This window comes from Leucopleurus acutus, assembly GCF_964270905.1.
Source record: "Leucopleurus acutus genome assembly, chromosome: X".
Lineage (NCBI taxonomy): Eukaryota > Metazoa > Chordata > Mammalia > Artiodactyla > Delphinidae > Leucopleurus > Leucopleurus acutus.
In genome coordinates, this window is record NC_139148.1 from 59717610 (window position 1) to 59731907 (window position 14298).

A 14298-nucleotide genomic window follows, 5' to 3' on the forward strand; every position below is an offset into this window, starting at 1 on the left:
TGACCTTTAACAGAATGCCCCCCTCAGGGCTAAACTTATTCCCTCCATTCTTACCAAATTCCTATTTGATTATTTGTTCACTGGTCTTTCCCATTGAACTGTGGGCCCCTTAAGGGCTCAAACCCAGTGTCTTGTTCTTTGAATTTCCAGTGCCTAGAATTTAGGTAGCACATAACTAATGTGGAAAGGCAGGGACTTCTGCAAGGTCACACAGCTACTCAGTAGCAGAGGTAGGACTCAAATATCAGTCTCCAGAGTGTTTTTAACTGTTTTACCACACTCCTCAGAGTTGGATATAAAAGTAGGAATTTAAATCTTTCATTTAATTCAGTCTTCACTGTACTGGAGTTTTTCCTTTCATGGCTTAATGAACTTCTTGCTACTAGTCAGGCAAATTCAAATCTCAGAAATACTTAGTGAAGATAGTTTGAACACTAGGGATTAAGTCATTACTCCATATATAATTTTTGGCAAGTTACAGCCTGCTCTTGGCTTTACACTGTGCACAATTTGATCTCATCTAGTGTTATTGCTGGCATTACAGGTACAAATAACAGTAGAACATTACTCACTCAAGACAAAACAGCAGTAGACCAAAGAAGGTCTAAATTGCCAAGCGCCTCAATTCGGACAGGCAGGAAAAGGTCTACTATACCATTTCTCTCATGACTCACAAAATTTATCTAAGAGAACAAATCTGTGTTGATCCAAACATGACAAATGAACATCCATCATTTCGATCGGGGAGTCACAACAGGAAATACTTGAAAGGTCATCTCATTTCTATAGCTATGCACAGATTACTTAAAATGCTTTCTACTCTTTTCCTGGACTTTAGTTTCTCCTCATTCCGACTCACTCTATATACTGTTGACCAGTTAGTCATCCTAGCTCTGCGACTTTGGGCAAGTTACCTAACTTCTCAGGGTCTCAGTTTCTTCATCTGCTAAATGAGGGGGCTGTGCTAGATTAGTGCTTTTTATACTGTGTTACTTAGAGCCCTCGAGTCCCTCAGAAGTGCTTTGGTGCCTTGGGTGCCACTGCACAAGTTGGGGAAAAGATGGGCTGAGTTGGCAGGCTTCTGTGTATCTACTTCAAACACAGCAGCCCTTTTAAAAACTATGGGCCTAAAATTTGGTTTGGAAAAAGAGTTCTGCTATTACAAAAAGTTTAAGTGACATTATACTTACAAGATTTCTAAGGGCCCTTCTGGTTCCCCTAAACTAGGATTTTTTAAAAAAATCTCTCATACACAACTGGGATTTAATGTGATAAAGTGTTTACACACAGAAACACAATAAATGACTCATTTTTATTATTACTTTTTTCTAACCACTTTTTAATCTTGGTATTATCTCAATAAGATGCAATTCAATATTTAAAATGATGATGTGAATATATGATATGCACTCTGAAAGTAACTGGCGATTCTCATGAGGACTGTCATTTTGAAAGCCATAGAAAAATTGCTTACAAAGTTCAAGACCAGATTCAAATTCTGCATATTTTTTTTTCTCTTAGGCAACAGTAAAGCTATGTCTTAATCCAAGCAAATGTGCAGGAACAAATTATCTTTAGTCTCACAATTACTGTTTCTAAGTCTCCTTCACAAGTACTATCTTTCTTCTTTGTATTCTTGGCCAAGGCTGACCCTGAAAGTTCAGTTTACAAGACTCATTAGAAGTACCAGACAAATCAAATTGGTGATTCACCAGAGCTTCCTTTCCTCCTCAGCTTCTAAAGCAGGTTGCAAGGGAAGGCGTATTAGAATCACCTGGGAAGCTTTTTCAACCCACACTTATGCCCCACTCTCCTCTCCTTCTTGCCAAGCACTGGTTTAGCTTGGGGCTTCATTCTGTCCCACATGAAAGGCCTCTCCATCTTTTTAAATCCTACTCCATTTAAGATAGATGGAGTAAAAACAATTGAACTTAGAAGACACTGGCTTTGTCACAAATCATTGGGCAAGTCACTTATCTGATCTCAGGTTTTTTTCCTCTGATTTTTGAGATCCTCTTCCAACTTTGAAATTCTGTGACTGCATGTCATGTCTAAGAAGCTTTCTGACTACTAACATAAAATGACTTGTCATTTCTTGGGTTTCCAGAAACCTATGCAGTACAACATATCCCCTAGTTATATACTGTCCTATATTGCCCTCTAGTTGTTTTTACATGAAAAAATTTTTCTTCTCAATGATAGTGTAAACTACATTTAGTTTAAAAGCTTATTTTCCAGGGCAGGCAACATGCATTTTACTTAAATTAAATCTCCTAGGACAACTCGGGGTGTGCCCTATGGTAATCAGTACATATTTATATTGATTTGTTCAAAGCAATGAGGCCCCTTCTTTCAAAGTCCTGGAATTATATTTTTACATCAGCGCTGTACAGTAGCTGTTAGCCACAAACGTGAACCTAATATGTAATTCTAAGTTTTCTAGTAGGCACATTATAAAAGTGAAAAGACACAAGTGAAATTAATTTTAATAATATGTTTAACCCAATATATACAAAACATTAGCATTTCAACATGTAGTCAGTGTAAAAATTATTGAGATGTTTTACATTATTTTTTCGTAATAAGTTCTCAAAATCCGGTGTATATTTTACATTGAAAGCACATCTCAATTCAAAATAGCCACGTTCAAGTGCTCAATAGCCCCATGTGGCAAGTGGCTACCGTGTTGAACAGCGCAGTTCTGCGTAATTGAGCTGCTTTCCAAACCAATCACTTATTTTTCTATTCATATAATGACACTGGGCACTTAATAAGTACCAGGCACTGGGCTAGCCGGAGAGGTGCAAAAATTAATCAGACTCATAGTGGTAAGGGAGATAGATTTGTAAGTCACTAGCTGTAATACAATGTGGTAGGTGTTCTGATAGAGATGCACAGAAAATTTTCATTTGGCGGGGGAGAGAGGCTCAAGGAAGCTTTCACAGAGGAAGTGTGTGTGTGTGCGTGTGTGTATAGGAGGGGTAACAGTAACTTTTGAATGTGTGTGTGTGTAAAAGGGGTTGGTAACAGTAACTTTTAAATGTGTGTGTGTGTGTGTAAAAGGGGTTGGTAACAGTAACTTTTAAATGTGTGTGTAGGAGGGGTGAAGCGACGGGAAAGAGAGCAGGCGAGGATTGGCTGGGAGGAACCCAGAGCTCCAGCTGCTGGGTGTACGGAAGCCGGAGGGGGGCGCTACTTGCACGACCCTGGCCGCCCCAGCCCTTCAGGCAAGGGACAGCCTTGCGAGGTAAGGCGCACGCCTGGCCGACTCCGTGGGCGCGCCCGCGCCTACCCTCTCGCGCCCGCCCTAGCTCCGAATTCAGCCTCGTCACACCCGCGCTTCAGAGCCTACGGCACTGCCCAGACCCGGATCGGCGACGAGTAGCCACGCGAAAAGCAGCACCTAGGGTTTGCTTGTTTGCGCGTTGTGTGTCTGTAACAGATGCCTACTACCGGTAATAGGCAGCCTGGTAAAATGAGTCTATGGAAACAGTTGCTCGGTTTAGCTAACAGCCGCTTCTGGCAGTAGTCCGACGCTTAGTTAACAGTGGAGCCGCTGGACCGATGCTGCGCCCCTTCCGGTTTCGTTGCTGGCAGCCCAGCCCATCTGTCCCAGGGCCGGAAGTGAGCTCTTCCCGTGTTCGTCCCTTCCCCAAGATGGCAACAGCCGGAGACGAGTTACTGCTGCCGCGGCTCCCCGAGCTGTTCGAAACCAGCAAGCAGCTTCTGGACGAAGTGGAAGTCGCGACTGAACCCACCGGCTCCCGGATTATCCAAGATAAGGTGTTCAAGGGACTGGACCTCCTGAAGAAGGCTGCCGAAATGTTACTGGAGCTCGACTTGTTCAGGTATGGCGAGAGGGTAGTATGACTGAGAACGTAGGTAATAATAGTTACCAATGGCGGAACCATTGATCCTGGGTGCAGGAGACCTTTAAAACCCGGAGCCTTTCTTTCCTCCCTCCCACTGCGACCTTGTGTACATTGTTTACATTCTCCACCTCTCTTCCGAGATACTTAGTATCACACGATTGTGCTCCCTAGTGTTGGCTATTTGCATAGGCATTGGGTGTGAGCGCACAGCCACTGTTAGTGAAGAAAACTGGCAGCTGTTCCCGGTGCCTCCTCCCTTTGTCCCACCCACACCCACACCCACACCCCAGCCCTTCCCTCCCCCAGGAAGCCAGGGCCACAGTTTGCATGCCCAGCCAGACTTCACAGCCTCCTCTTTGCTCTTTCCAGCCGAAATGAAGATTTGGAAGAGATTGCTTCCACCGATCTGAAGTACCTGATGGTGCCAGCATTTCAAGGAGCATTCGCCATGAAACAAGTCAGCCCCAGCAAACGTCTAGATCATTTGCAGTGGGCTCGAGAACACTTTTTAAACTACTTAACTCAGTGCCGATACTATCATGTGGCAGAGTTTGAGCTGCCCCAAACCAAGGCCAACTCCGCTGAAAATAACACTGCTGATTCCTCCATGGCCTATCCTAGCCTCGTTGCTATGGCATCTCAGAGACAGGCTAAAATAGAGAGGTGGGTCATTTGAAGACTGCCCAATGGCAGTGCTGTTGGCGGGGAGGGGTGCATGTTTTTTTTTCTGGGGGGGTGGGAAAAAATGGTGTGTGTCACTCTTTGGGTTCGTATTTAGCATAGGCCCTGGTGATAACAAACTCCTGAGTTTTTCAAGAAGCCTCTGCCTTGGTTGAAATGACTATACCTAACTGTCAGACCCCTAACACCTTATGGTTGCCAGCAACAGCAATGTAGTTTAGCAGAGGGTCTCCCAGTCTCTCCCACATCACAGCATAGCAATACTCACATGGTACAGTGAGGTAAGTATCTCTGAAGGGCACAAATATCTTGTAGCTATAGTCCATTTATGGTCAATTGATTGAGAAACTCTGTTCTAACAATATTGGATCAGGTGTATAACATCCTGAACTAATCTTAGTACTGGCATAGCTTCATTATGTGACCTTGAACACCTTGCTTACTCTCTTAGTTTAGTTTTTTAAAAAGAGTGCTCACAGTGTTTAGGAGCTATGCTAGGCACCGGGGATTCAAACTGAGTATGGGCGTTTGTATGGATATGGGTGGTGTCTGCCTTGGAGGAGCATACAGTGTGGTGAGGAAAAGAGGCATAGAAACAGTATAAATTATAAAATGATGTGATAGGGAAATGCACAAGGTATCGGGAGAGCAGACAGGAGGGGCACCTAACCAAAGAGGGAGCAGGAGAGAGCAGAAGGCTCCCTGGACGAGGTGACTCCTGTGATGAGTTGTTTAAGGATGCATAGGAGTATCATCTAGGGGAAGAGGAAAGGAGGGCTTTAGCCAGCAGAGATAATAGCATTAGTAAAGCTACAGGGACATTGAAGACCACAGTGCTGGGGTGGGGAACAACCGTAAGCAATTAGGTGATGCTAGAACACAAAGTGGGTGGTGAAGAAGGGGAAAGAATGATGCTGAAGAATGTTGTAGGGTTCAAACCAAGGAGAGCTTGGGGTGTGAGGAAGATGAAAGAACGACCTTGTTCCTGAGAACTTGGGAAGGGGGTTTGAATCCCAGCTCCAAAATTTAATCATTCTGATTTTGGGTAGGTTGCTTAATCCCTCAGTGCCTTAATTTCCCCAGATGGCAAATTGGATAATCATAGGTCCTATAAAATAGAAGAGAAATGCATAAAACGCTCTTACCACATTGTCTGATACAGTAAGCACTCAAAGTCAGCTATTGTCGTATCTTTGTAGCTGAGTACAGGTCGTGGAATGAGAGACCTGGGTTTGAGACCCAGCTTTACTTATAAGCCATTGGATTTTGGGTAACTTGTGTAACCTGTCTGAGCCTCAGGTTTCCTCATATGTGAAGTCTAAGTAACAGTGGTACCTATCTCATAGGGTTAAGAGGCATTAATAAAATAAACCACATAAAACAGCTAGCACAGTATCTGTTTACTATGTAATATTTACTATGTAAATATTCTATAAATGTTACCTATTATTAGGCCATGCTAAAGAGCCTGAGATTTGTTTGGTGACTAGGGATCCACTGGAGGTTTTTTTTTTTTCCTTGAAGAGTAGCAAGGTCATATTTGCATTTTAACTAGCATACTCTAGCAGCAGTTAGGAAGCATTCTGAGGGAGAAATTAGATCCAGTTAGGTCACAGAGGTGATGAGACTTTACTACTGCAATGGCAGAAGGGATGGAGGGGATATATTTATTTATAGGGTTGAATCTGCAGAAAACGATCAATTGGTTGTGACAGGTAGGGTAGAATGAAGCAGCAAGGAAGATGTCCATGTTTCTGATGTAGGTGGGTGGCTGTGGAACTCATTGAGATGGGGGAATAGAAGAGGAAGAACAGATAGGGGAGAGTATGAATTGTATATTGAGACATGTTGCATTTAAGGTGCCTAGGAGACATCCAAGTCAAGGTATCTGTAGCATGAAGCTCAGTGGAGAGGCCTGGTCTAGAGACCTGAAAATTGATTGATTCAGTTAACATATTTATTGAGCCTTTACTGTGTGCTAAGTAATGGAGACCCAGACAAAGTCCGTGCCCTCATGGAGCTCTTGTTTTGGTGGAGGAGACAGACAGTAAGCTAGTAAATAAAAATGTGATTTTAGGTGGTAAGGGCTTTAAAGAATAATAAAGTATGGTTAAGAGCTGGTGAGTGACAGAGAATGATTTTTGAGGAAATGGGATAGACTGATGTGAAGTGGAATTCAGTATCATGTCCTTTGTGAGAAGGTAGGGGCAGCCCGTTGGCATATAACAGATAGTTTAAACAGTGAATTTGGTATCCAAATAATCGTAATATATCCAAAAAAAAAAAAAAGACTGTAAATGCACTAGAGAGATACAAATGGTGTTGTGGACAAAGACCAGGGAGTGATCACATCTGGTTGGAGGGTTAAGGAAAAGGTTTCCGAACGTAGTAGCATTTGAGGTGAGACTAGAAGGATGCAAATTAAAAATGCAAATTACAGGTTAGCCTGAATGTAAAAGTAATAAAACTCATTGTAGAACGTTGGAAAACAGAACATTTTTTAAATTAAAAATAAGTCTTCATCCTAGCACTCAGATGAGCTTTGTTAACTATCTGATGTATTTCCTTCCAGATACATAGTTATTTTAGTTAATAAATTTGGAAGAATACCATAAATATAGTTTTTTATCCTTTTTTTTAAACCTAACATCCTGTTTTGATTTCCCCATGTCTTTTGAAGCCATGGTATTTAATGGTTAAATAGTATTCCAGCTTACAGTCATATCATAATTATTTAAACTAATCTTTTATTGTCAAATGCTTAGCCTGTTTATGGGTTGATTTTTTATTTGCTATTCTAAGTAATGTTATGAGGAAACATAACTGCATCTGTCAGTGTTCCTGTAGGACAGATTTCTAGAAGGACCAGTGCCTAAATCAAAAGGTTTGAATATTTTGACTCTTGATGGTAATTATATTGCTTTCCACAATAACAAAGTTTCAAAGTATGTCCCACTGCAACAGTACTGAATGGCAACACTTAGAAAATCCAGATGGGCAAGCAGGAAGGATACCTCATTGTTTTGATTTGCATTTCTTTGGTTAGAAAGCTTGATCTTTTTTTTTTTTTTTTTCTGTACGCGGGCCTCTCACTGTTGTGGCCTCTCACTGTTGTGGCCTCTCCCGTTGCGGAGCACAGGCTCCAGACGCACAGGCTCAGCGGCCATGGCCCACGGGCCCAGCCGCTCCGCGGCATGTGGGATCTTCCCGGACCGGGGCACGAACCCATGTCCCCTGCATCAGCAGGCGGACTCTCAACCACTGCACCACCAGGGGAGCCCAGAAAGCTTGATCTTTGAATTTTTTTTTTTTTTTATGCCTGACAGACAAGATACCAACACTATCTTTTCACTAATGGCTCCCATATTTATATCACTAACCCAGACCTCTCCTGACTTTGAACACCATACGTGGATGTTTCACAGACATCTCAAACTTAACATGCCCTAAATTGAACTGCTGGCTTTTTAATCCCCCAATGTGCCCCCACACTCATGTCTTTACCATCTCAATAAACAGACCACCACTCACCCAGGTTTTAAGCTAGAAACCTAGGAGTTAGCTTCAGTTCTTCCCTTCTGAATTGCCACATCCAGTCCATCAACAAGGCCTGCCAGTTCTAGCTACAAAATGTACCTTATGTCCTTCTGTTTCTCTCTTTCTCCACTATCATACCTTCATCTAGGCCACCAGCATCTCTCACCTGAAATATCCAAGCCATTAACTATAAAGACCTGGATGATCTGGCATCTGCCTCTCTCCAATCTCGTCATATATCATACTCCCCTTGTTCACTAGACTGCTGCCATAATAGCCTTCTTTCAGTTCCGAACAGATCCAGTTCTTTCTTTCTACAGAGTCTTTGTACATGTTGTTCTCTTTGCATGGAATGCTCTTCATTTATCTGTCTTTCTGGGTTTTGTCTTTCTCCCCTACTAGAATGTATACTCCATGAGAGCAGTAGCCATTTCTCTCTTGTTCTCTGTGTGGTATGTCTAGCACAGGGCTTGGTATATAGAAGGTGCTCAAAAAATATTTATTCTTGACAAGCAGGGGGGAACAACATGAGCAAGAGCCCAAGGCAGGGTAGTTGGAGGTATGTACAGGAAATGGAGAATAGTCTGATTTGGCAGAAGGTAAGAGTAGTATGGTTGGAGGACTGTAAGGAAGTGATGTGTATGGAACGTTGAAAAGGAAGAGAGGGGCAGAAAGACAAGTTAACGTGTTATAATAGTACTTCAACTGGGAAGAAGTGATAAAAATGAAGTTACAACTATCAGAGAGATTACTTTTGCAAGAAGCATTTATATGATTAGAAAACAAATTGTTCAAATCCTTATTTAATTTCTGTAAGTCCTCCATCCCCCACCTCATGACTTTACACAGTGAGGCCATCCGACATAAAACACCTAAATGGTATGTCCTCTCTCTCCCTCAAAACCTGTTTCTTCACGTATCTTCTCTACTCTAATTCCCATCTTTGAGGCGTAAGTGTAAGTCTTGATTAACTGTACCTACATTCTTTTTTTTTTTTGCAATACGCGGGCCTCTCACTGTTGTGGCCTCTCCGGTTGCGGAGCACAGGCTCCGGACGCACAGGCTCAGTGGCCATGGCTCACAGGCCCAGCCGCTCCGCGGCATGTGGGATCTTCCCGGACCGGGGCACGAACCCGTGTCCCCTGCATCGGCAGGCAGACTCTCAACCACTGCGCCACCTGGGAAGCCCTGTACCTACATTCTTTTGACAGAAATGGAGAAGTAGAAGCTGGGTAAGTAATGAGTCTAGTTTTAGATTTACTGAATTTAGGTCCTAAAGTGACAACTGGACAGCCATGTCCATAGACAGATGGAAATGTGTAACTAAAACTTATCAGGCTGTTTTGCTGCTAGTGGTAAAAATTCAGGAGTGTCGCTGGGTGTGGATAGTTTGCCAAGAAAAAACATGTAGAGAGAGAAAAAAGCCAAGGATGAAACCTTGGGGCAAATTAAGGGAGAAGGAAGAGGAAAGAAAGAACAGAGGTAAGAGACTCAACAAGGTACAGGTAAAAGTACTTATAGAAAGAAGCCTGGGGAAGAGAGAGGACAAATGTCATGTCCTCTTTGAAGCTTCTCTCTACCTGTCTCCCCTCCCAGATACTGTAGCACCTAGTTTATGTTACTTATCAGGCCATAACAATCTGTTATGTTCTAGACTTGGAACTTCTAAAGGTCAGAGACCTTGACTAATTATATCCTTAATATCCTAATTATATCATTATATCCTTGGTACCCAACCAGTAATTGGATCATAGTAGGTACTTGAGGTATCTTTGGGAAGGACAGATAGAGTGGTCATCAGAAAGATGGAAACAATATGGTATAGCAGAAAAAGCCTGGGCTTTGGAGTCAGACCTGGGGTGACCAGTCCAATTTCTGCCACCTAGTAGATGGGGCATCATCTAGCCCCCCTTAACCTCAATTTTTCCCATCAGATAACAATATATTGCTGCTTACAAAGCACTTTCATGAGTATTGTTCATTTGGTCCTCTTAACAGCCCCATGAAGCAGATATTATCCCATTTTAGAAATAAGGAAATGGGCTCTGAGTACTGACTTGTCCAAAGTTACATGGCTGGTAAGTGGCCAGGCTTTAAACTCAGGTCTTCAAATTCCCAGTTCTAGTGCTGTTTAGAAAAGAGAGAAGAGTGGTCATTTGAAAAGGCAGAACATGGATTGAGGGAAGGTGTTTCTAGGATAGGGGAAAGGCACCAGTAGGGTGAAAAATTGTAACTGCTAATGACAGGGAGGATGATTGACTGAGTGAGGCTTGGAAGAGTGTGGGTGGAGACAGGATTGATAGCCAAAGTGGAATGGTAAAGACAACATAAGCTCCTTAAAGGCAAGAGGAGAGGAGGAAAGGTGAAGCTATAGAGATTTTAAGGTAAAAAGGGAAATTGAATCTCTACATTGGCTGGCCATCTGGTGAGCATGATGTTGGCATGGATCCACAAAAGATGAGCAAAGAGATAGCTGAACAAGAGCGACCGTTCCGCTGAAGTTTGATCATATGAATTTGTAGTTGACTCATCTGACACAAATTTGTAGTTCGTTACCTCTCTTCAGCAGCTTGGGAACAGAAAAGGGGAATGAATGATGAAAGTGACCCAGAGTCAGAAGGGTGACAAGCACTGGGGGATTCTAGGGTGATTGGGAGTGTTTGCATGCAACAGCTCACCATAGGAAATCTAGAACAGTGACAAAGGTCTAGGACAGTGGTTTACAATCTGTTCCTTCGAGCCCTAAGATTTTACCACAGTGCCTGGGTAGGGGGCATGTTGGGAGCCCTCCTCTGATTTAACCAAGGCGGATTTTATCTTTTATTACTTTCTGGAGTTCCGAATAAGCTCTCATAAGAAGAAAGGGTTCTTCTGCTAAGACAGAAAGGTTTAAAAAACACTGGCCTCAAAGAATAGGGGTTCAGGAACTTAGAAGTCCCAAAGATGACTAGGAGCAAAGTCATAGAAGCAAAGGAAGTAGAGAAGAAGGAAAGACCAGAGAGTGTGACTAGACCACATGCATGCAGAGGATGGGAAAGGAAGCACAGGAACCGAGTGGCACCAGAGTTAAATGTTCTCAAGTGATATCTGTAATAGCATTCATGAACTAGGAATTGACCTGTGTAGTGTTTTACTCAGAAGGCCACCTCTGATGGTGCTGTGACAGTCACTTGTAACATTACATAAAGTGCCCACTTGTTGATTAAAAGGAGCAGAAGAGCCTAAAAGTTTTTATAATAACGAATGTTTCCAGAGTGGAGGTTCTTGACTTTTTGTGGGTCATGGACCTCCTTAACCTCTCCCCAGTAAAAAAAAAGAAGAAACATACATGTAGAATTCTATACAAAATTTGGGGGAGCTCAAGAACACCATTCCCTCCAAACTCTGTCCGTGGACCTCAGGTTAAGAACTTCAGATTTGGGTGAACACCCACAGAGGAGCATCTGATTCTGGAGGACTAGAGTGGGGTTCCAGACATAGATATTTCAAGATACTTCTCTTGGGAGTTGTGGAGTTTTCCCTTGATTCCTCTCTTTGCCTCAAGACCTTACATCCAATAAACCAACAAATACTGTTATATTTTAATTATGTCCACATCTCACCACCTCCCTATTTCAAGTCGCTGTCTCTCGCCTGGATTGTGGCAATATCCTCTTAATTGATTTTCCTGCTCCACCCTTGCCTCCCACCACCCCTCACAGTCTACACACAACAGAGTAGTAGTCCATTTAAAAAAAGTTCATTTCATGTATTCTATTTTAAAGCTTCCAGTGGCTTTCTCTTCTCAAAATATCATGACATTTGATATTTCGTGTATTCTTGGCCTACAGGATTCTACAAATTATGGCCCTGGCTATCTCTCTGACCTCACTTCCTATTATTCTTCACGCCATGCCAGCCACACTGACCTCCTTGCTATTTCTCAAACATGTCAGGCCAGCACTCTCCCACCCCAGGACCTTCATATTTGCTTTTCCCCCTTAGAACACTGTTTCAGATACCGGCATGGCTTCCATCCTTATTTCCTTGAAGTCTGTGCTCAAATGTCATCTCTTCAAAGAAGTCTCTCCTGATCACCCGTACTTTCGCACCATCACTCTATCCACTTTACCTTGCTTTTTTTGCTTCTTCAGAGCACTTCACCACCACCTGACTCATCTATTTCTTTTTGTCTGTCTTCTCATACTAGAATGAAAGCTTCAGGAGAGCAAGGACTTTCTTGTATGCACTGTTGTGTCTCAAGCACTGAGAACAGTACCTGTCACACAATAGGTACTCGGTAAATAGTTGTCCAATGAGTGATAGATGACATACTAGAATGCATCTTGAAAAGGGCAGGCAGGGTGGATATGAGTCTTCAAATTATACTAGGATGAGTTAGAGGAGCTGGAAATGTTTTGCCCAGAAGAAAAGAAGGGATGACCATTTTTTAGGCTATTTCACAAGGAATTCCTGCATCAATGGCAGGTAAATGACCCCTAAGATTCTATGACTATTTGAAGCTGTAATTCCCAAGTGGACATTGTATATACTAAGCACCCAACCTAGTAAAGGTTGATGTCATAGAATTACTAAGGCACTCGCATCTCAAAATACGATGGGAAGAGTTGCTCATATCAGGTTACTTCGATATTTTTCTGGTTTCAGTATGTATTTCTCAGCTTCTGCTGATCCCTTCCTTGCCTTGTAGTCTTGAGAGAACTGCCTTGGTGGCAAATTCTGAGGTATAGAATCTGTATTTTTGCCTAAATGGAAATCGGTGTACCTGGTCATTTGTAAAGGTAAAATTGTATTGTGTCCTTCTTTTGAAGGAACACCTCTTTATTTTTAAGTTCATGGCTAATGCGTTTCTGTGGAACAGATACAAGCAGAAGAAGGAGGTGGAGCATAGGTTGTCTGCACTGAAATCTGCTGTGGAAAGTGGTCAAGCAGATGATGAGTGTGTTCGTGAATATTACCTCCTTCACCTTCGAAGGTGGATTGGTATCAGCTTAGAAGAGATTGAGAGCATTGACCAGGAGATAAAGATCTTGAGAGGAAAAGACTCTTCAAAAGAGGTAAGCCTGGTCACTGTCTATATCCCTAAAAAAGCTACTGTCAGAGATTTGGATCTTCTACAAGAGAGTAATCGAATTAAAATCCTTTTAAGTCTCCATAAAATCATTGTTCTTATTAAGATTAGTGGAGGAAGGCTGAAGGTTCACTAGGATAGCTTTCTTTCTAGTTTATAGTATTGTTCCCCAGTGCTTTCTAACCTGTAACACACTTCCAGTCTTTTGTAATTTTGTGACATGCCAGGAGGGAAGGAGGCTTCTCTGAAGTGAAAATTGGTTTGGGCTGTGAGCACTCATGACTCCTGAAGGGAGGCATAGGGAGGTGGGCCTTGAAAACCTGTGCTTGACTGTAATAAACAGGAAGAGGGATAAGATGGGAATGAAGAAGAAGAGTGTAACTGGAGAAGAGAGAGAAAAGAGTAAAAAGAAGATAAAGCAAAAGACATGGAATGTGTTTAGGTTGGGGGAGAAACCAGGATTTAACATTACACAATGATACACCCTCACACCTTAGGTCACCCAAGTATGAAACACAGCAAGGACATCTCTGCACAAAATGTCGGGCATATTGGTAAAGAAAACTTGGTGTAACCCCACTTTGGCTGTCTCTGAAGATCATAACTGTGTTTTGGAGCTGCTACTTCAAAATATTGGGCTCTGCTGCCACTTATTTTTTGGTTCAGAATATGACATGAATTGAGTTGAATTTATCAGTTAGTCACAGGCATTTAAGTCCTCAGAGAAACCTCTTGCTAATTCGATTTGCACTAATTAGCCCAGGAGCTTTTGCCTCAGGGTAACATCAACCTAGTTTCTCTGTGTGAAGGGATCAAAGAATGAACAATTAGTATTCTAAAGCCTTAAGGCCCCTTGGGCATATCTAGATGAGTGGTTTTCAAGCATCATGAGGCTGGACTCCTCTGGATCCTCCCATCTCCTTAGTTTTTTGTTTTTATGCTCTCTCATTTGGTATTGGGATTGGCTCTGGAAGTGATGGAGTTTAGAACCAAGTGAACATTTTTCTTGACCATAGTTTGTTTTGGTGTGCCCCCGGACAGCCAAGTTTCCTTGAAACATTTCTGTGCACCTGTATATGAAAGATACTAACCCATTCTTCCCCCCTTGCATTTAGGAACATCCACTTCTAAAACACC

At 42.5% G+C, this 14298-nt stretch overlaps 1 protein-coding gene across 1 annotated transcript in view; it reads left to right on the forward strand.

The window, feature by feature from the left end:
• The first annotated feature begins 3626 nt into the window (after positions 1-3626).
• Positions 3627-14298, forward strand: part of IGBP1 (immunoglobulin binding protein 1) — a 38207-nt gene continuing 27535 nt past the window's right edge. The window contains exons 1-3 of the mRNA XM_082864985.1: positions 3627-3848; positions 4242-4535; positions 12952-13147. Of these exons, the coding sequence (XP_082721111.1) occupies positions 3658-3848; positions 4242-4535; positions 12952-13147 (681 nt within the window). The 5' untranslated portion in view covers positions 3627-3657. The remainder of the gene's footprint in view (positions 3849-4241; positions 4536-12951; positions 13148-14298) is intronic.